This window comes from Arvicanthis niloticus, chromosome 11, assembly GCF_011762505.2.
Source record: "Arvicanthis niloticus isolate mArvNil1 chromosome 11, mArvNil1.pat.X, whole genome shotgun sequence".
Classification (NCBI taxonomy): Eukaryota; Metazoa; Chordata; class Mammalia; order Rodentia; family Muridae; genus Arvicanthis; species Arvicanthis niloticus.
Window position 1 is genome coordinate 28,713,371 of NC_047668.1, and position 24,640 is coordinate 28,738,010.

General features: G+C 33.2%; 1 protein-coding gene across 5 annotated transcripts in view; it reads right to left on the reverse strand.

Moving 5' to 3' along the window:
• Dgkb (diacylglycerol kinase beta) overlaps window positions 1-24,640 on the reverse strand; it is a 625,059-nt gene that overhangs the window by 368,566 nt on the left and 231,853 nt on the right. For 3 of the 5 annotated variants that reach the window (XM_076941963.1, XM_034514239.2, XM_076941962.1), the window contains 3 exons: window positions 22,251-22,283; window positions 13,412-13,528; window positions 2,915-2,988 (listed from right to left, as the gene is read on the reverse strand). In XM_076941963.1, the coding sequence (XP_076798078.1) occupies window positions 2,915-2,988; window positions 13,412-13,528; window positions 22,251-22,283 (224 nt within the window). Of the gene's footprint in view, window positions 1-2,914; window positions 2,989-13,411; window positions 13,529-22,250; window positions 22,287-24,640 lie in introns of all 5 variants that reach the window. The other 2 variants (XM_076941961.1, XM_034514238.2) reach the window with 1 other exon arrangement.

Genomic DNA, 24,640 nt, shown 5'->3' on the forward strand with positions numbered 1-24,640 from the left:
TCTCTTTCTATTATTTTCTTGATAGGAGATAATATAAATTTTAGGATTTTTCCCATTTTATTAAGGATATACTTGGTATTTTTATTGGGATTACATTGAGTCTATAGAAACAATTAGATAATTTATACATTGTACAAGCATTGATTGCCCCAACCAATGAATATGGGAAGCCATTTTATGTTGTGTATAGACCTTTAATCAAGGTTTTAGAAATTTTCATAGAAATTTTATCTTTTGTATTTAAAGTGCTTAGTTGCTTACTTAACTTTTTAGCTATGATAAATTGTTGGTTGTTGAGAAGATCAATCACTATAAAGCCTAGGTTAACTTCAAAAACATCCCATACTATGCAGCCTGGGCTAACCTCATGCTCTTAAGTGCCAGGAACATAGGCTTTTACCACTATAATTAGTTGGGTTTGCTTTCTTGTTTAAAATAATTCTCTATGGACATGTATCAACATTACCAATGTTTGATGTTGACCTGTTTTCTTCCTTTTTTCTGGGACTGTTTTAAATACTCATATCTTTGGTTGCATCCTATGGTTGTCTAAAATATCATGAATTTACTTTCATTAATGTGGATATCCTGTTTTGATTTCTCTTGCATGATTGTTCTTTATAGATTTCCAGAACAACATCTAAGAGTCATCCTTGTCTTAGTTCTGACTTTGGAGAGGATACTGTCACCTTTCCCATGCTTCTTAAGATACTACTGAGTTTTCACAAATTACATTGCATAATGTACAGGTTCATTTCTTCTAAATTTCTTTAGCCTCTTACCATTAAGGGCGTTAAGTCTTTTGCATTTATTAACATGATAATGTGGACTAGATTTTCTATATAAAGGGAAACAGATAATACATGGAATAGGAGAAAATATTTGCAAAAATGCAACTTGTAAGGAGTTTTATGTTAGCATTAATAAGAAATTAAAAACTGAAAAAAATTCTGATTAAAATAAAAATCATACTTAAATAGACATTCTCAAAAGAAGACTTACAAATGTTCTATTGGATTTATGAAAAATACAACAAAATAATACAACAACTAAAACTATCATTGTGGCAAACCCTTAGAAAAATCAGGGAAAACAACAATGAGATATAAAATTACCTTAGTAAGAACATCTATAATTAAAATAACTAAAGACTGATGAGGATGTGGAGAAAATGGATCCCTGACATGCTGTAGATTTGGTATGTGTCTTATGGAAAAGAGTAGAGACATCTTTCCAAATCTTAAGGACTGAACCACTGTTTGATCCACTAATGGATCATATCTAAATTATTAAAATAATGTGTGAAAGAAGCAACTGCACAGCCACAGCACTATGGCTCACAACAGCTAAGAACTAGAAGCAACCAACGTGTCTTCCACCTTATGAGCAGGTAAAGTACATGTGGTAAAGATTCGCTGTAAGAGACATTTAGCCATGAACAGCACAGAAGCCTGTCATTTTGTCACCCCGTGGATAGATCTAAAGATCATTATGTTAAATGCAGTGAGCTATGCAGAAATGGTACGTAGAGCAAGATCACACTTGTGGAAATTAAACAAGCTGATCTTAAAGGCAAGAGTACATTATAAGTTACCAAATGGTGTAGTAATTAAGGAGAGGGAAGGTTGACAGATAGGCATGAAGAAAAAATTACATAGGAGTAAAATGTCCTGGTATGATATTGCCTAGTTAAGTAACAAGAGATAATGTACCATTAATTAAGCTACAAAAAAAAAAAAAGAATTTTCAGTTTTCACCACAAAGATATGATAAACATTTGAGGAGATCAATATATTTCACCTGATTATACATTAAACAATATATTAAAACATTAAAAATACCATACGACAACCTATTAATATTTACCATTTTCCTGCTTTTATTATTTCTAAAGAAATTTAACTACAAAGGTACATGTAACACATGAAGCTTGTTGATAAAAATAATTTAGTATCATTATTTAATATCTGTTTTCATGAGCAAGGCAAGTGATCTCTCTGAGGAAATATTGTAAAAATTTAAAGTTTTCAGTTATTAAGTTAGATTGCCAGAATAAACCATAAGTATATGCTGTGAAAAGTAGCTTATAATATTTTATTAAAAGAAAAATGAGATTCATTTAATCAAAGTAATTTGAAAGTTAAATAAGAGAAGAAAAATTAACTTTGAAAACTCTATATAAAGTTTTCCAATTAGTTGTAAATAGTGTATCATGATCTACTGTTACAATGTTTCCTTTTCTCCCTTTGTACCTATGAGATTAATAACAATATTCCAGCAACATTAAGGCAGGTGTAGCTGATTTTATGACTCCAGTCTGTACTAGAACTCACTGTTCAATAGTTTACTTTTCATATTTATGTATTTTCATAATATGACTTAGTTATTAATTTTGTACAAAAGTAAAATTTAGTATTATCAATTAGAATAACCGCTGAGATTCCTGACAATGTAGCTTGATTTTTTTTGATGTTAGAAATTCTGTGTTTCACCAAGAAACACTGTATCATGAAGTAAAATGTAGGCAGAAAGTTGCCTTAATATATTTTGGCTATATGTTGCACATAATTCTTTTCCTTGGTAATGACTCTGATTCAACTAAGGCCAACCTGTTGACCACTTAGAAAACTAATTTTTATTCAACATTGTTTATGAAGCTATGTCATATGTCAAGCTCTTTGTTAAAGATTAGCTGTTATGGGTAGAGTAGAGAAAGTGTATATACATAGACTCTGAATATTACAATGCATATAAAGGCCATTATATGAAAATTTCAAATATAAAAACTGATTTCCATCAGTTTGTTACACATAGGTGTTAGCTAGGTTGAGAAGTAGTGTTGTTTACATCATGAACATAGTTTAGCTTTTCACTTTTTTGATAAAGGAAAAGGATATGACTTTTAAAAGCATACCGTTCTCCTTGCTTCCCACCACTTTTAGGGTTGACAAAAACTAGAAGCGGGTGTGTGCCAGGAACAGGAGTGATCTAGAATGAAATATGGAGAAATTGTTAGGACCGGGCATATGAAGAGAACACCCTCTAGCTCTCATCATTCACAAGTGAGCGTTTCATTAAGTGTATCTAGAAAAGAATAGTAAATAATAACATACAAGAGGTGAAAAAGAAAAACAAACAAACAAACAACAAAAAAGAAAGGAAAGATACAGTTATGGAACATTCTGTAAACTAGTAACAATAAATCAGTTTCAGAGAAACAAAAAACATGTTGGATATAAAGAATCTTCTTTTTGCAGCTTCCTTTTACAGAATTGATTTCATGTGCTTTATGAAACCTATACCCTCTTGTAGAACACTCTGAAACCTAGTGTTCCAATTCACATGGTCTTGCCTTCCAATTTCTTTTTCTTCTTCTGAAAAAAGAGTTGCAGTGAGTCATGCCTATTTGCTAAGCAGAAGTTCACTGACTATTGGTCTCCATGTGCTCCCCATGCAAATTGAGTGGATATGCTTCTGATCTCTGGCTGTGTGAACTATCTTCATCGGTATCCATTTTGAGATGGATCAAGAAGACAAAATCTCTTCCTAGTAGAATTGTAATTTAGTCATAAATACTTCACAAGCACATAGACAAATATGGACTCTAGAGAAATAGGATAAGAAGAGAAACAATCCAGGTATTGTGCTGGTGCACTGATAGCATGAGATTATTGTTTTAGATAGGGTAGCAAAAATCTGGTATCTGATTGATTTTCAATCAATAAATGTATACTGGTTAAAAACATCATTATTCAAAGAATATTGATATGCCAAAAATAGAGCTTGGAGCACAAATTAAAAACATTTTAGCAAAAAATTATGAAACCAATAGGTCAGGTTAAATACAAAATTGAGAAGTAAATTCAAGTTAATCTTTATGTGGTGTTATTTCTCCCCTAAAGATGATCCTTAAATATTTAATGTTGAAAGCAATCATTTCATTACAGTGTGCCCTTTCTTGCTGTCTGTTTTAATGGTAGCAATTTAAATAGTCTTTCCTCCACATCGTAAACTGAAATGGCGTCTTTCTAACGAGTTTGTGCGATGAAGAAAAGTTAAAATCTTCACACTGGCTAAATAAGAGAGATGAATGAGATAGTCTTTATTTTTCCACTGTTGCCCAACTAATCCTGAAGTCAGTAACTGTATCTGTCTCTGTTTAATTTTCCCAATAAAACAAATCATTGTTCAATTATCCCAATTCTCCTCAAACTCATTAAAGGCAGGAGATTTGTAGGGTCTGTTACTTCCTGCTCCTTCCTGTAACAAATATGTTCAGTTGATGTGAATAAAGTGTCCACTCTCCTATAACCTTGATCCTGATGGCCTTACACAGCTGTTAATTTTACCTATCAAAATATAAAATGAGGAAACATGAAAAACACCTTTATCCCAGAATTAGCATACAAATTCCTTTACATTTCTTGTATTGCAAAGCTTGCACTTCTAAATTTATACTCTGCAAAACATAAGAACATATGTACATTTTATTTTTGTTTTTATTATTTTTTTATTTTAAGTTGAATTTAAATTGCTATTCATGGGTTTCAGACATAAGAATCTCAAAAAAAGTTTGTGTACGTATGTATGTGTGTATATGTATGTAAGTAGGTATCAGCATATGTGTGGAAATGTGTGTGTAAGTATCCATATCTGTATACTTATTTGTGTGTATGCCTATACCTATGTGTGTGTGTGTTGTATCTTCTCACATGAGTTACATATCTTATTCAAACACTTCCCTACCTTATGTTTGAGACTAAATCTCTCAGTGTCTGTACTTAGTTGACCGTTACCATCTGGGGTCAGAGACTCTTATGGAAGAGTTGGGAGAGGATCGAGGACTCTGAAGAAGATAGGCACTCCACAGAAATATCGACAGAGTCAACTAACTTGGACTGTTGGGAGCTCTCAGAGAATGAACCTCCCCAAAAAAGAGCCTGGACAGAGAACCTCAGCACATACTTTTGCAGCTCTGTCTCCATATGGGTCCACCAGCAACAAGAGCAGGGGCTGTCCCTAAACTCCTGCCTTTCTGTGGAATCTGTTCCCAAATGGCTGGTTTGTCTGGCCTCAATGAGAGAAGATGCACCTAAACCTGAAGAGACCTAATAAGCCTGGATGACAAAAATACACTCAGAGGAGAAGGGGGATGGGAGTTGGGGTTTCTGACTCTGTGAGACATAGAATGGGGAGCAGTGATTGGGCTGTATAAAAAAAAAATCTGTGTTCTTCCTTTCTCTAAAGTATTCGCGTTGCAAGGGTACCATGCTGTTGTTGCTCTTGGTTGTTCTAAATGGGTACTGGAGACTTGAACTCAGGTCGTCATTTGTGTTGCAAGTACTTTCCTGAACAAGCCTTCTCCACAGCTTATAAATAAGGATTTGAGCAAAGTTATAAAAATCAAAATACTTACAATAATATTTTTTTTCTTTTCTAATTTCTCATGTGGCTAATCACTATATTAGGTTATATTTAAAATTCACACTTGATCAGAATTCTTTTGATTTATTTTGAAATCTTTTTCTGAGATAGGTATTGAAATATTTAAAGACATCATTTTAAATTCTAACAAATACTTTTAAAATGGAGTGCAAATGTCCATATACACATAGACATATATATATACATATGATATATATGTAATATGTATAAATATATGTAATATATATGTAATATGTAATATATATGTTATATATAGATATATAATATAGTATAGTAGGGAATGTATATCTATACAAATATATACAAATTTGTGTATATATATATATATATACAAATATATGTGTCACTTTGAGGCTAGCTGTATGGAGAAATAAATAAAATGACTTAGAAAAATGAAAGAGAATCTGAAGAATCTAGAATGATGATTTTTCACAAGTGAGAAAGTCTAAAGCCCAAGATGAGAATACAGAAGTAGAAAGGTCAGTTGCCCTTTCCCTCTGCATCACTGTGGTTATAAAATAAGATATTATCGAAGGCATTTGTTTGTGTCATCTGTTACTGTGACTCTGTGCTCCTTTGATAAGGCCTAACTAACCCAGTTAATACACGTTTTCTCTCCATTCAGTGCTGTCAGAGACAAAGCAATAGCAATGAGGCTCAGGTGTTAAGGGAACACACAATGTTTGTCAGAGCAGAAATTTTATTCCAGGCAAATCTGGCATATTTTTCTATGCTCAGAGAAAAAGCTTTAAAACTGTGTTAACCTTTGCTTCTATAAATAGGCATAGCTGCTTAAGTAAATGTAGATGCTAAGCAGACAGAAGTCTTAGATATGAGAGCCAAAGACCTACAGTGCTATCTAGTCTTTGTCAAGTTTGACAAGTTGAAATACTTTTGATCTAAGAAAAGGAAGAGTAGAGTTGAGAGATTTTTCCTATCATATTTTCATCTAAGTGGCTTTTGATGCTTGTATAACATGAGTGTATACCTATGCATATGTGTACAAATGCAGATGAGTGTTTAAGATATTGAACTCTCAATGTCCTGTCCGGGAAGAGGATAAATAATAAGTAGAAAAGCAAGCTTACGTCTCATCTGGTGAAGTATACTGGCAATTGCTATGATTGCCTACCCCTGTCCTTATTCAAGCACACAGAAAAGACATGTGAGCACAAAATAAATTGTCTGCTGCCTCCAAACCCAAAGAAGGAAGCTCACAATCAACAAGTTCACTTTGCCATGCTCTTGCACATCTCTCCTTTCAGCTCTGTGATACAAATATGTCTCAAGTGTAAGCCATAACTGTCCTGTGGCATTTTGTTATTAAAGACCCTTTACCCAAATACAGAATGGCTGGATCAAGAGCTCTCAAAGGAAGAAGGATGTCTATCCATCTCCTTCCTATACAGCTTGGACCCTGTTACTTAAGCAGAGCTCAAGGTGGCTTTGAAGTTACCACAGACTGAGTACTACTCCTGATGAAAATGTGGAACTGTCCCTATTCCCTTCCTCTCCACTCTGCTTAAGTAAGACAAAAACACTAACGGTGATCTTGGCTGCTACTGCCTTGCTTTTCATTCTCTTACATGTTGTATAACCTAAATATGGTGGGTGTGGATGAAAAATAAGACCCATAAGGTTTCCGAACAGGATACATATGGAATCAGGCAGAGTAAATACTTCATTGTTTGTCAAACATACTAATTCACATACTCCTTCAAAGAAAGCAATTAAAAAATCCGTGGCAAAACTGTGACAAAAAATGCTATTTTATCTTATATTATGCCACTGTCAATTAAGATTATACTTAATATCATTCTTCTGCTTCATAACTTAAATTGTCTCAAATAAAGAAATATATCATAAAGTATAGTTAGATATGTTGCCTCAACTACTTAATTCATTCAAATTCTTCATCCTGATTTCTAAAAATCAGTGTCTTGAAATTAAGTGCCTCTTCTCACAGAACTCAGTCCAAAGCAATGGATTTGTATTGTAATGTAAATCATATATACAGATGAAGTGAACATAAACACTTTGCTTAGTTTCTACAACTTGGTGTGGATGACATATATGAATAAAGTTTTATGGAAATATCTCACAATTACATTTTTAGAAATTTTAAGTATTTTTATGCTAAAAATTAATTTCATATTCACTCAAATATTTCAAAGATGATAAGAAAGAGCCTTCATACCAAACCATCTTAAATCTCACTGCAAAATTTGTCCTTTATTACTTTACTTTAGTATTGCCTAACCAGAAGGTATTTTCTCTTGATTCTATCCAGTCATCAAACTTAGAAGTTAATGTACATCTGAAATATTATATAACTTCCTTGCCTTCTTTCTTCCCTTTCTTCATCATATCATACATACATCACAAACATACATCAATGTTATAATTACATTTAACTTCTTACTTCTAAATATAACCTCTACCCAGAACTTTTTTGAATTATAATTACATAATTTCCTTCTTCCCCTTTGTTCCTTTAAGCCCTGCCATGTACCCTTCTTTCAAATTCATAGAGTCTTTTTTATTAATGCTATTACAAGCATGGTAGTATATGTGTATACATATTTATTCCTAAATATAACCTACTCAGTCTGTTGAATGTTTCATGTATATTTTCAGGGCTGACAATTTGTATTGGATAGGCAATTGGTGTGCTCTTCCCTAAGGAAGACTATGTCTTTCACTGTCTGTACTCGTTAGCGCCCTGAAGTTTTTTGTGTAGGGTTGAGGTTTTGTAAGCTTTCTGCTATCCACTTTGGCATCCCTATTGTTGTCTTGTTCAGCTCATATTTATGCTGCCATGTTGCTTTTGACATTAGGAAGCAATGGAATCTTATAGCAAACCCCTGATCATCTTCCTTTTCAAATCTTCTACTTTTTCAGCAATGCTCTCTGAACTTGAGGTATGGGAGTGCTTTGTAAATATATCCATTATCAGGTCTAGGATCATGTCTCCAGTTTTTTACTGGAGGTATTTTTCTGCACGGCCTATTGCAAAAGAAATTTGTTTCACCTCGATGAGTTGTAAGGACTACACACATCTGTGTGTATATGACAGTGCTAACATTATTACTAGAAATTATGCTGGTTTAGTAAGTTGGGTGTTGAGGTCTATCAATGTATAATTGGCTAGTTTTTCAGTACCAGTAATAATTTCCCTCAAGTTCATTGAGTCTTAAGTCCAGTTATAGTTAAAAATTATGATTAAAATATTTTGAAATGAAAAAGTGTGATATCAAAAAACACATGCACTACTATGCTAAAACATTTTGTACATTTGATTGAAATAAAGAAGCAAAAGAAATCACCATCAATAAATAATCATTTCACCCTAAAATAGTGCCCACTTGAAGGTACATATTCATATGGCATATGAAAGCACTGTAGAATAGAGACATAGTATGTAATAGAGATTAAAACCATCTTGGGATATTCTTTCAGTCTCCCATTACCCAACCTCTGTGCTTGAAATGTCTCTGAGGCTCCTTACATTTTCTCAAAGTAATGAAAAATTATTAATAAAAGAGACTGTTAATACTGTGTTCTCCCCCATGCTGCATAGACTTCATCATTGTAAGTCTAGTGGAGTAAGTTTAGAGTGTGACTCTGGAGTTAAACTGGTGGTGGGTCCAGTTCAACACCTCCCTACATAAGCTCATACCTTCAGTAATCTCACCTTATTTGATCATTCCGAGCACCATTAGGATGTGTTTTTACCTCAAATTCATATTCACTCTTTCTCATGAATTATAGATTTACATGTTGGTCTGACTACTTGTGCTATATTCTTTGGCATTGAATTTTTTCTCAAACTATAATCACCAAAAGCTTTCAGCGTCTCCATTGATGTAAACTCTGCCATTTCAGACCGAACAATTTCATCTAAACTATCCATATCTTCATCATTTTCCAGTTGAATTCTATTCTCAAAACACTGCTCTAGCTGCAAAACTCTAAGGCTAGCCTTTGATGCTATAACCATTAGTTACTTATGGTAGTTATGCAATGTTTAACCAATTCTCTAATAAACTAATTTTAACAAGAGAGAGCCTTTTAAAATACACTGAGTGGCACAATTTTTCTGTAACTTTTCCCACAGTATTTGTTTATTACACTCATATCAAAAGTCAAAGTGCTCATGAAAGCTTTCCAAGACTTGAAAATATCTATTACATGTAACTTCTCTACAGTACTCTTTAATTTTGTGTTTATTTTCCACTGTAGGCATAAGGTTCTTGTTCTTAAAGTTTCTGAGGGATTATCTTGATAGTCATTACTGTGGTTTATTTCTCATAAACCCAAATATCTAATGATCTCAATTTGAATTAGTTATCCATATATGTCCTTCTAGCCTATCTTCCTTAATTACAGGTGACTCCAAATTTTGGCCCTGATATTTGTCTTACTCAGCTCTGTGTACTGTGTACTATTTAGCATCTAACACAATATTTGTATAGAGGTAAACTCAGTTGAAAATTTGTAGTTCTTGTTTTGTTTTGTGTTGAGGCAGATTTTTTCTGTGTATCCCCAATTCTCCTGAAAATCACTTTATAGACCAGGCTGGCCTCAAACTCAGAAATCTGTCTGTCTCTGCATCCCAAGTGCAGGGATTAAAGACATGTGCCAACACCACCTGGCTGAAAGGTTGTATCTCTTAAAATTGTAAACCAATAACTCAGCATATAGACAGGGGTGAGAATGACTATAAAGAACTGATTAAAAATATGTCAATGAGCTTAGAGCATTATATACACTGACTAAAGAAATGAACTGGGGGTAACATCTGAAATATAAAGAAAATATCCAATAAAAATATATTTAAAAAGAAAAGGAATGAACTGACTTGCATACATACTTAACAGTTGTCATAATGCACGTGTTTATCTTTAATTCATTCGTGATTACAAAATATAAAGTCAAAAAGACATCAGGATAAATTAATTGTGTAAAGGAACTCACCAGTTTGATTTAAAATATTAAGAATTAAGGTCCTCTTTTCATATATTTAAACACAAACTGTATTTTTCATTATCTGAATGTTTTTACTAAGAAATTTTACAAAATATTTAGAATCAAGGTAAATATCTCATAATAGTTTAACTAATTACTGTTTTTTTCTTATTTGTTCACACATAGGATAATTCTGATTATCATTAGAGTTCTCATATGTTAAAAGCTGACATTTTCATTATATTTGATATTATGTTGAAAGTGTAAACCTATGGTGTGAGCAATGACAAAGACAGAGTGCCAAACCACTGCTATTTGAAGTCCCCTAGGACTTGGGTTAATTAATGAGATTCATCCTAGGGTTATGCATGATCTATTACTTCCTCTAATTAGAAATAATAATCCTGATCATTATACTGGTTAGTTGGAAAGGAAGAAGATGAATGTGCCTAACTATGATTAATCTTCTTATAGCAGTGTAGACCTCTCCTGTCAATGAGTTATATGCAAACTGGGCGGCAACTCAATGGTTTTCCAGGACATACATTTTAGAAAGCTCACAGATAATTAATTTTCTGGCATATATTTTTACATGAATTCAAGAAACAATGATTTTACTATTTCAAAAGTGATAAACAACTATAAAATATTTTCTATTTGGAATCAAATAATTGTTAAGGGATTTTTTTCCTGTTTTTCATTCTGATCAAAACTATGTGAGGTCCCACATTCTAGATGAAACACAATTAAGTACAGAATAATACACAATTAAACCCCAAATTCTTCACAATTACACCTCTATTTATTTAACACTGTTTTGTCTGAATTTATATCTTTATTTTCCAACTAAATTTCATATACTTTCAGCTGATAATTTCATATACCAGCACTGTTATGAAGAGATATTATTACTAATCATGTGTAATTTAACATGCCTATCCTTATCCATAGAAGGATAAATAGTTCAGCTTCTTCTCAAATAAATATTAAAATAAAACGTATTACTACATAACTATAAAATCTTTATGACTCTCAGTATGCACCATTTAGTTCTGGCTTTACACTGGGAAACATCAAATTTGACTATTTAAATCTTGCGAGATAATGGGCATAGATATCATTTTTCTAGTGAATAAGACATTTTTGTCTCAGACCTTCAAACAGCAAAATGATGCATGAGTGAATGCAGTATTTACAAATTCTAACCTTACATATATATTGGGATTTGTTTACTAAGGTATAAGATATTGTAGAAGTAAAACACATAGTCTAAGCCACGGCATTCCTTAGTCAGACTGTTGCTTTACCCTGATTAATGTCAGGTATGCAGGGTATTTTCTAAATTCTGACCATCAAAACAATAGTTTTAAATATAGTAATAATAACTATAATAACACTGAGTTCATGTTGAAAGAATTATCACACAAACACAAACTATGCCAAGTATATATAAAATAGTGTCAGAATATTTGTGTTTTCTGAAACACTTGCAAATTTTCCAAGCTTCCTTTTTCATGGTAAGGAATATGCACATAGCACATGTTAAATGTTCTTAAATTTACAAATTGTGCTTTTAGGCAGTAACCCAGAATTACTAACAATGTAAACCATATAATTTTTATAGTTTTATATTAAATTTCAGTGTTGATTATGCTTGAAAAATGGATGAGATAACACAATAAAATTTTTACTTTCAAAATTGTAGTCAGATTTCAAATTATTAAATACATGTATACGATTCCTAAAAATGACACTGAGACATATTCTTTCAGGATTGAATTTTATACATACATATAAATATGATACCATTTGTTTGAAATTTCTTTTTGCATTTAAGTTTAATTACGCATGAAGTATTTTCTATTTGTAGTATATTTTATTAGATTACAAAAATTACCTCATTATCAATTGGTAAGCAATTATTATTTAAGTTTCAGTGAAGTTTTTAAAATTCTAATTAAGCAATTCTTAGACATATTCTGTTTACTCTTAACTGTGCTACTGATTATGGAATATGAAGTATGTGATACATAGTATCACAAATAATTTAATAATCATTAAAGATAAAATCATTAATTATTATTAAGATTAATATTTATTCAAATCCCAAGTGTTGTATGCAACTGTATTCCACAATCATTCATGTGATAAGCAGTTGATGCAAAGCCTGAAACTTTAAATGCATTAAAAAGAAAATACAGTTCAAAGAACCATACAATTGAAAACATTAAAAAATGAAGTAATCAACATTTCTAAACATCAAAATAATGTTTACTTTAACAAATACTCATTTTTATCACATCAGCATATTAGATAAATATATTATATGAAACATTTTATAATGTAGGTGGAAAGGATGTGTTTTATGTGAAGTCTAAGTGATAATTCATAGGTTTATAAAAAATTTCAGCCACTTCTCTTTGTCTAAACTATAATTATGTAACTTATTTGAGTTCAATTTAAAATATAAAAATATTGATACATTATACTGAATACCTCATTTTGCCATTTTATTTAAAAAAAATTATCCACACAGAAAGCATTTTTTTCCTAAAGGTATATGTTTCAAATTAAATTAACTCCTCAAAATTAGACCCGTACAAAGTGTGTGCATGTGTATGAGTGAACATATGCATGTATACATGTGTGTTTGTATATGTGGTTATAACTGGATAGAGGCAGATAATAGATGTAAATAGCACACGTGTAAATAATAAAGTTAAATATTAGTTTTATCTTTCAGATTCACATCAGTTCTTTTGCCAATTTTATTTTAAATGGAGAAAACATTATAAATCATTAATCTATCTAGAATGTCATTCTGTCAATCAAGTATAAGACTGACATTTTGATAAATTAATAATGATCTTTCTGAAGAAGTCTACTGAAATAATATAAATGATGAAAGAATGTGTTGATAACTGAACATATGCCCTTCTCAGAGTATGAAAGTAACAAATATGAATGCTACTATAATTTGGACATTTGAAACCATTACCTGCAAACCTTGCCCATCCATAGTAACTGAGTTAGCTCTTTGCATTTTGTTCTTGTCTGTCGCTTTATTTGGCTGCTGGGAGCTGCACTTTTCCTTTTTAGCTGTTGACTGTCTTTCCTGTAACAAGAAAAAATATATAAAATATATTTTATAAATTGAGTTTAATGTAAGAGGCAGAAATGGTTCTTAGAGGCAGTCTTTTAAAATACCTTTAAGATTATAAACTTAGGCTCAATTAGCTATCAGGAATATGTTCTAAAAAAATACAAAAACTTTTGATTTTAACCCAATCAATAAATTTCATGGCAACACTACCAAAATAGTGTATCAATTAAAGAAATATTATGGATGAAATCAAAATTTAGAGATTAAGAAGTACCCGATATCCGAAGTCTATAAGAACTATTAAAATTTATTGTTTATATAAGCAATAAAACAGAAAGATTACAATTGAAAGATTTCAATTAGTACTAAAAGTTGTATTTATAAATGCATTCAGCATTGAAAATGATTTCTAACTAAAATGAAATTTGAAGCTACTATGTATATTAGAGATCTTATGTATTGAGAAATCTAGTTTCTGCTCCTTGGATTCTTTTGTTCCTATAATAAAATAAATAGGTGAAAAGCTAAGTACACACACACACACACACACACACACACACACACACACGTGTGTGAATTGAATATATATATATATATATATATATATATATATATATATATGCTCTCCTCTTTCCTCTTCTTTCTATCTCATTAACCTTTTCAAATCAATCAAGAATTATCACTACTAGTCACCTTCTATTCAAATCACCAATAAGCTTCTCACTGATACACTAAATGGTCTTCTCTATCTAAACCATAGTTGGCCTCATTCTGCTTCAAGGATACTGAACCTCCTTGCGGCTGTCTTTATATTTCACTAAGTGTGCTCTCAGTCTCCTTTGCTTATAATTTTATCCTATTTGGGATCCTATTTGGCCTTATCATCTTGAAAACATACAATTGCTTTCAGGATAACTTCATTTTATCACAAAGTTTTTCATTTCAATTTTATGAAAATGTTTAATTACACAATTTCAATCCTAAAACTTAGCTTCTATATACATATGCCTTTTCAATCTCTCCCTCTATGTATTTAAAATACTTAGCATTTCTTAACAATTCCTTGATTTTGCCATTAATAGTTCAAACAATAATAATACCCGTTCTAGATTATAATAAACATGGTCAATGGGACCAACATTCTTTTATCTTTGTTTTTCCATATTCAATATTATACAGACTGACACATCCCATTAGCTCCTTATTCTTTATTTTAATAGCAATTTTATACTCCTGAGAATATTAAACAAAGGCTCATATAGAAGAGAATGTTGTCCTAGCAATGGAGCACACACCTTGATAATCACTGCATAATATTTGCCTAACAATTATGGTTTAAACACTAACGTTTCTAAAGTTCATAAAATATTGCCTTGAGGTGTCTTGGGGAATATCTATGCTTACTAAGAAACAATCTGCTAATTGATTAGGAATGTCTGCCCATGGGTACTTTAGCATTTTAGTGTTCCGTTACTTCTTATTACTTACTCATATACACGTCATATTTGTTCTGGAGAGTTGCTAATCTGTTTTTTTAACTGATGCAGTGTAGAAATGTATTCTTACGTAGCTTTAAGAGAAAAATTCTTGTTGCACAAAACAAGGTTTTTACATACAACAGATAGTTTATCAGTACAATGCATAAGAAGATTCTATCACAGGATGAGACATGAAATTAGAAACCATGGGAAGAAGCCCATCTCTGCTGTTAAGGCATTACATAGTCTGGAACTCCTATGCAAAGCATTGATGTGTTCACCTACTTCAAAGAGTTGTTGAGACTTAGTACAAAAAAAAAAAAAAAAAAAAAAAAAAAAAAAAAAAAAAAAAAAAAAAAAAAAAAAAAAAACAACCCAATAAATTCTTTAGTATTGTACCTGATTGGAATATGTACACAATTAATACAAAGTACAAATAATGTAAAATGAATAAAAGAAAAACTCTTCATGAGCTCATTATCCTCACTATTAGAAAGAGATTTGTAGTTTCAAATTCATGTTGATGAAAAAAATAATGACTTCACAATACGTTTTTAAATCACTGAGGCAAGCGTTTGTATTTGAAAGTGCTCAACTGGGTCAGTTCAAAGACCCAGTTTTATCTTCTATGGAAGATAGAAATGAAATCCCTTACTTCAGGTTTATTTGATGCATTTATATAAGGCATGGGGTCAAAAATATGTGTGTAAAAGTAGTTTAAAGCAATGATTCTACTGTATATTTCATTAATTGTTATGTAGCATTAAAATTTAAAAAATGCCAAGATAAGAAGCAAATAAAACTCATGATCTTTATAACTTCGATTTTACAACAAATTATTTACTTGTACCACACTGAAAATTTATGAGAAGAAATATTGGTCTATATTGAGCTACAGAAGCATCTATTTCATTATTATTATAATTTCCCATTGTGGTAAGACTCTCCAGATATCATCAAGAGCAGCAAATAAAGGGATCACTCTCTGAACAGTCTGTGGAGGACACTAAATAACTGCTACAGAGGAGAAAATTATGAAACGTTGAAAAATCTTTAAAAGTCAAAATTGAATTTTCAGTTGTTGTGATTTCATTTTCAAAATCTTGAATGACAAAAAAAAAACCAAAAAACAAAAAAAAACCCAAAAAGATCTATAGATAAATTTCTAAAACATTCAGTAGAGAGGGAAGGGATATGACACCAAATTAGAACATTTGCCTAGCCTCTCACAGCCTGCACTACAATTAAAGGTACATATTGTTTATTGTGTATCTCTGTGTATAATTTGCCTAATAATGAAATGCTAAATATTCACTTAAAATACATATATCAAAAAACAAGGGTATTTCTTACTTTGGAAAGATATGTTAGTTGGCTGAATTTGGAGAAATAATCAAGAGTCTACGTTAAAAAGGCAGAAGAAACTAATGATCTATTCCCCTTGCCCCCAGAGTTTACTTACAATAATACTCATTTGTTTTATATCTGTTTCTGACATGTCTAGAAGTTCTCTGAGATATTTATGGTTCCATATATACACAACATAAGTTAACAAAGAGAGTATTTAGATACAGTTTCTGATATCCACTTAGAAAACCCTTACTTTCTGTCCTTTGAGGACAAAGGATGGGAAACATATACATTCTTAAAAAAACTGTCCAAGAGCTTCATTTGCCAGTTTAACAGTGCATTAATCTTGCCATTGTGATATTAGGAAAAAAAAATTACAAACGTTAAAATTATTTTGTTTCAGGAAGAGCTTCCAATTTTCTTCCCCTCAAATTCACACAGAAAAATATTTTGAGAACAATAGTGAGCTGGGTTTGCCTTTTAACCTGCAGTTTCATTTTTCAGCGTTTTGAGCTCTAAACCACAATTTAAGACAAATTCCTTTCTGCCAGATAAATTATCCTAGGTAAAAATGAATGAGAAAATTATTCCTTTAGTCAAGAGAAATTACTCAAACATTGAAAAGAACTCCTCTAAAAGACCACGTGTATATAGAACATATAACCACAAAATAAAAAATGTAGTTATTGATATTTGAGCGTTTTCAAATATCAACCACTTGTGTTTGCTATGCAGACATTTTAAACACAAAATTCAATGTTTTTTTGATTCTCAGGCTTCAGGAGTCACGCAACAGATCTTAAGAGGGGAATGTATTGTATTTGAATTCCAGGAGAATAAGCATCATAATAAACAAGGCAGAAAAGCCAGGCACCATTCACAGAAAACAGAAAGACAGAATAAATGAAAAAAAAAAAACCCTCCCTTTAAATACTTGCTCTACAGACAAGCCTTTTCTGTATCATGCTGATTCTAAGAGGCAGAGTGTTTGTACATTGGTGAATACTGCTTTCTCAAAAGAGATGTTCATGACAATACCTAAGCCTACTGCTATCGATCACTTGACAACTACAAGCAGCGAGTGATGATTACCACCAGCGCAGGAGTTTCTCCTTTCTGTGCAGTCTCAGCATGAGAAACCCACAACCACAGAGCACTTGGCTTCATACAAAACCACAAGAAAAAGTGCTCTGCCATTAACTGCAGCCATCCCTTGAATCCCAGAACTTGCCTTCTCAGATGCTACACCAGTGGTATGCATGGGGATTACCACCCTTTCCGAGACTGGAGTAAGGCCACAGAAATCCCTCATTTCATGCTGAGAAATTAACCCATCATGTCATCTTCTTGGTTATCATATTTAAAGCATCTTTTCGATACTTTGAAATTTAATAATTTCTAGACAAAAATATAGTAACAGTTACACAGCTGTACCAGCTGTTGGGAGAGACCTACTCTGTAATTTAAATATTTTACTAGCCAAGTTTACCTCCAAAATAATCAAATCCTCTAAATCTATTGGGAATGCTAGAAGGTATATTGAAACTTAGTTGATGAGCAGAATTCTTAATTAAATTTATGCACAAATAAAAGGAATGACATAGAGAATAATGATATCCATTTCTTGATTTAAGAACTTACTCTTAGATTTATTTATTTAATTTTATGAGTATGAGTGATTTGCCTTCATATATGACATGTATCACTTGTATACCTGTGTAGCTCAGAGAAGGGTGTCAGAGTGTTAAGATGTCCTGGAACTACTGGCACAGACAGTTGTTGGCATAGGGAATGAAACCTGAGCTCTATGCAAGATGAGCAAATTATGTTAAACACCTAAATGTCTCCCCAGCCCCCATTTCTCAATTTAAATAAACACTTATTTAAATAAAAGTGACTCTGGACAAAGACATATGTATGGGTTTAAAGGCACACTCATGCCTTGTTGCTTTTTATTCTGCAGGTTATTTCCCATTGAAAATCACAATTTAGTTCACCTTAAATGTGGAAAGATTTATGCCAGGATAAACATAGAAAATGGATTCACTGCCACTGGTAAAAATAGCAGTTCAATAATAGCAGGAACTTGAACGACTGGGTGAAGCATTATGACATGTTTTCACTAAACTCAACACCTGTCTGTTGTTAGGCTGTACACTGCAGTGCAATGTGATGTGAAGAAGGCCTTTCTTACTTTCATTGCTTACTATGTCCTCCTAACTCGGAATAATTGCTGTTGTGAGATAGAAGCAGTCATTAAATGTCTCCCAATCAAAACCAAAACAAATAAACAAACAAACAAAAAACAAAGCAAAAACAAAAAATCCTAGGCCCAGATGGTTTTAACACAGATTTCTACCAGACTTTCAAAAACTAGCTAATACCAATACTCCTCAAACTATGCCACCAGACAGAAACAGAAAGAACACTGTCAAGCTCATTCTATGAGGCTACAGTTATGCCAATACCTAATCACAGCAAGTCTCAACAAAGAAAGAGAACTTCAGCCCAATTTCTTTTATGAATACTGAAGCAAAAATACTCAGTAAAATACTCACAAACTGAACCAAGAACACATAAAAAAAATCATCCACCATGAACAAGTAGCCTTTTTCCCAGGAATGCAGGGGTGGTTCAAAATATGAAAAGCTATCAACCTAATCCACTGTGGAAACAAACTGAAAGAAAAAAATTACAAAGTCATCCCACTATATACTGAAAAATTCTTTTACAAAATCCAAAACCAATTCATAATAGGAGTCTTGGAGAGATCAAGGATACAAGGTGCATATTTAAACATAATAAAAGCAATGTACAGAAAACCAACATTAAATCAATTGGGAGAAATTTAAATCAATCTCAGGGACAAGACAAGGCTACCCACTCTCTACTAATCTATTCAACATAGTATTTAAAATTCTAGTTAGAAGAACTAGAGGAGATAAACAAATATTGAAAGGGCGAAGTCAAAGTATCACCATTCACAGATGGTATTATAGTAACTCCATAAGTGATACCAAAATTTTTATCAGAGAACTCCTACAACTGATAAATATCTTCAGCAAAGTGGCTGGATATAAAAATCAACTTTAAAAAATCAGTAGCGCTCCTTTACACAAACAGTATATGTGAAAGAAATTATAGGAAACAACAACTTTTATAATAGCCACAAATATTATTAAATCTCTTTCTGGATCTCTAACCAAGCAAATAAAAGACTTATATGACAGAAACATCAATCTTTGAAAAAAGAAATTGAGGAAGATATCAGAAGATGTAAACATCTCCCAAGCTCATGAATCAGTAGAATTAACATAGTAAAAATGACCATCTACAGATTCAATGCAATTCTCATTAAAATTACAACACAATTCTTACAGACCTTGAAAGAGAAATTCTATACTTCATATGAAAAAACAACAACAACAAAAGCCCAGATTAGCTAAAAACAGTCCTGCACAATAAAAGAACTTCTGAAGGTATCACCATCCCTGACATCAAGCTGTACACCAAAGTAATAGAGATTAAAATCTTTGTGGTATTAGTATAGAAACAGACAGGTTGATCAGTGGAATACAATCAAAGACCCAGAAATAAACTCACACACATATGAACACTTGATATGTGACAAAGAAACCAAAACCATTAAATAGAAAAATGAAAGTATCTTCAACAAATGGTCCTGGTTCAATGGAATGTCTGCAGGAAGAATAAAAGTAGACTCATATCTACCATGCGTGAAACTTATGTCCAAGTGTGTCAAAGACATCAAGATAAAATAAGACTCTAAATCTAATAGAAGAAAAAAGTGAAAAAATTGAAATTATTGGTATAGGAGATAACTTTATTATTAGTACACTAATAGCTCAGTAACTATGAATAATAAATAATAAATGAGATTTCATGAAACTCAAAACTTTTTGCAAGGCTAAAGACACCATCAATAGGACAAAACAGAAGCCTACAGAATGGAAAAAGATTTTCACCAACCCTGCATCTAACAGAAGTAGTATGCAGAATATATAAAGAACTCAAGGAATTAAACATAAACAAACAAAATAACCTAATTAAAAAAAAATGAAGTAAAGAGCTAAACAGAGAATTCTCAACAAAGATATCTTTGGAATGGCCAAGAAGCCCTTAAAGAAATGTTCAATGTCCTTACTTATCAGGAAAAAAATAAATTTGATGCAAATCAAAACAAGATCCCATCATACACCTATCAGAATGGCTAAGATGAAAAACACTAGTGATGTGGGGCAAGGGAAACACTCCTTCATTTCTGTGAGCATGCAAACTTGTACAACTACTCTGGATGTACAATTTGGTGTTTTCTCAGAAAATTGGGAACTAAAAAGAGATATGGGGATAGTGATAATGTATGGAGGAAAGGGGGATGGGAGAGAGATGGGGGTAAAAGCAGATATAGGTAGGGAGCATCTCTGTGAAGAGATGAATTCCTAGAATGGGGGATGATATGGAGAGTCTATGGAGGTGGCTCTAGCTGAGACTGTTACTAGTGGGAGATATAGAGACTGATGTGGCCACCTCCTATAGCAAGGCAGGACTTCCAGTGGAAGGAAGGGAACATCAACAACTCACAAAACTTTTAAACCAAAAATTGTTCTGCCTACAAAATATGCAGGAATGATGATGGAGCAGAGTGGAAACCAATGACTGGCTCAGCTTGAAACCCACCTCATGAAAGAGAGCCAACCCCTGACACTATTAATGATATTTTGCTATGTTTGCAGACAGACAGCTAGCATAACTGTCTCCTGAAAGGCTTCATTCAGTAGTGTATGGAAACAGATAAAGAGACTCAGTCAAACATCAGGCAGACCTTGAGGAGTCTTGTGGAAGAGTGGGGAAAAGAATTGAATGAGCTAGAGGGGTCAAGGACACCACGAGAAGACCTACAGAATCAACTAACTTGGATCCATGGGCCTTATAGAAACTGAACCACCAACCAAGGGGCATGCAGGGGCTAAATCTAGCTCAACCGACCAACAAGTGTTACAGATGTACAGCTTGGCCTTCATGTAGGTCCCCTCACAATTGGAATGGGGACTGTGACTGACTCTGTTGCTGGCTGTTGGATCTCCTTTCCCTACCCATATTTCCTTGTTGGGACTCAGTAAGAAAGGAGATGTTTATTCTTGCTGGGACTAGATGTCCCAGGGTGGGGTGGTACCTAAGGGTGGGCCTTCCACTTCTTCTCAGAGCAGGGGAGGGAGTGATAGAGGGAGGAATCTGCAAGGAGTGAGATCTGGAGGAGAGGAGTGAGAGGTAGCTGCTGGCTGCAATTTGGATGTAATGTGAATTATGAAAAAGTTAAAATTATGAAAAAGTTTTCATTAAAATTATCTAAATGCTGTGTCAATAATTAAACTTATTTGCAAACAAAAGGCATTTAATTGATTATATACTATTCTGATGAAGTTGGATATGATGCCATACACTACATAATAATTATTTCACTCTAGTGAGCAAAAGTTTCTCAGCAGATTATTATCAAATACTACATGCTGATAGTCTTAAAAAGTTGAAGTGATTTAAATTTTTGCCATGTTTTTACCATTGTTACTGAGAATTTCATACTGAATAGAATGCATAGCAGCCATACTCTACAAACTATTGAGTTTTCTCTACACATTTTGTAAAGCATAATTTCTGATATTCTTAATTTTTGACACAAATATAAATGAAAAAGTCTTCAGAACTATTCCATCATTAAAAATACAAAGAATTTTATATTCAATATCAAAATAAAGTTGGCAATAAAATTAGTATTTATTTTAAATGCTAATGTCATGTATGATTTAGAATCATTAAACTGTCTCTTATATCAATGTAAGATGATCATGACTCTCAGTTTTAACAGTTATAACATTTTTCATACATACCTCAGGAACTGAAGCTCCTGCAGTGGGCATAGTCTGCTGAAAAAGAGAAGTTTATGAAAGAGCAGAAAAAACAAAGCTGAGAATAAAACACCCCCAATGCCTGTTATCATAGCACAATGTATCTTTGAAATACATTGACTATTGACTTTTCATATACTTTTTGTTTCCCTGGATTAAGTAAAAGGGCATCTTTTTTTCAAACAAGTGATGCTCAAAGCATAAAATGCAAGATTGTGAAGTAACTTACCAAAGCATGACTTCAGCTAAGCAGCCTACACTGGCCACCACCCCGTCAAGAACACAAATTTCCATTTCCTTTGCATGTTATACTGGCCACCACCCCGTCAAGAACACAAATTTCCATTTCCTTTGCATGTTATACTTGTGTTTTACGATGATAGTTTTATTCATCTCTATGTAGTCATTAGCTTAATCATTAAGAATCTTTTTTGAAGTATATTTTTTGGTATAATATATCTTTATTAAAATTTTCACTCCTCAACTCTTCCCAGTTTCTCCCTAATACCACTCCTATCCAGATACATCTTCTTTCTTTCTCCCCTTAGGAGCTGACAGGTTTCTGGGAAATAATGATAAAATGAAACAAACCAAAAATAACACATCAGAATTGGACATAGCAAATGAACAGAAGGAAAACAGCCCATGAAAAAGCATAAGGAACAGATATAGACACAGACCCACTCATTTCCACACTAAGGAATTTCATTAAAAATATAAAACCAGAATATATAATATATACACAAAGGACCTGTAGGTTATGAAAATAGAAATAAAATAATCAAGAAGAAGGGGCAAGAAGAAGAAAAGGAGGAGGAGGAAGCAGAGGAGGAGGAAGATGAGGAAGAAGAGGAAGAGGAAGAAGAGGAGGAAGAGGAAGAAGAGGAGGAGGAGGAAGAGGAGGAGGAAGAAAAAGAAGTTCCAATACAATGTTATGAGACAAGAAACCACCAAAGATGCCTTTGTTTGTAAAAGAACTCTTTCATGGCTGGCATTGTTATTCACACATCAATCCCCCAACTTTGCTCTTTTCCCCTGATTCATCCCAGTATTCCATTTTCCCACATGCTCTCATCTCTTCTTATAGACTGTGCCTTTCAGAGGCAGGAGGATTGAGAATCTCTTGTGTGGGCCTGGTTGGAAAAGCCCACAGTTATATGTCCATAATCTGAAAATAAGTAAGATAATAGTACCCCATTACTATTAGTAAATCTACACATTTTATATAAAATTAAATATGTAGGGTTGTTTTATTTGAGAGTAGAGATTTTTATTTATTATTTATTCACTTTGCACCCTGAATGCTGCCTCCCTTCTTGGTCACCACCTCCCACAATCCTTCCTTTTCTCCCCACATTCCCTTCTTTTCTGAGAGGGTGGAGGACCCTCTCATGCCCCATGGAGTATACTCAACACACTAACACATCAAATATGAGAGTAGTTTTAAAGGACAAGACTAGATAGAAAAACGTTAGCATTCAAGACAGTTTATCTTCCATTATCTACCACTGATAGGACTTTGTAAGTCACTTGAGGAGTGTTGGGGGTGGGGGGAGAGTGGGTGGGTGGGTGGGTGTCATGTGCCCATGTGTACAGAGGAAAAAAATAAATCTAAAAAGCATGCAATCCTGACATTTCTGTAACTTAATATATAAAATACCAATTTTTAAAGATGATCATCTGGATAAAATATTTTACTGTGGATGGAAAGTTGTGTTTGAAACTTGGATTTCTTTTTTTATTGGATATTTTATTTATTTACATTTCAGATGTTATCCCCTTTCCCCATCTCCCCCACAGACACCCCCTATCCCATCTCCCCTCTCCTGCTTTTATGAGAGTGTGTCCCTACCCACCCACTCCCATCTCCCTGCCTTCAAGTTCCCCCACTCTGGGGCATCCAGCATTCACTGGACCAAGATTCTTCTCTCCCACCTATACCCACCAAGGCCATCCTTCCTTACATACACAGCTGGAGCCATGGGTCCCTCCCTATGTGTTCCTAGGCTGGTGATTTAGACTCTGGGAGCTCTGGTTCATTGGTATTGTTGCTCTCCCCATGTGGCCTGCAAACCCCTTCAGCTCCTTCAGTCTTCTCTCTAACTCTAAGCCTCCATTGGGAACTCATTGATCAGGTCAATGGTTAGTTGTGAACATCTGCCTCTGTATACTTGAGGCTCTGGCAGACCTCTAAGGAGATAGCTATATCAGTCTCCTGTAAGCATGCACTTTCTGGCATCCACAAAAGTGTCTGCCTTTGGTGACTGCACATGAAATGGATACCAAGGTGGGGCAGTCTCCAGAAAGTCTCTCCTTCAGTTTCTGTCCCACACTTTGTCTCCATATTTGCTCCCTTGTGTATTTTGTTACTA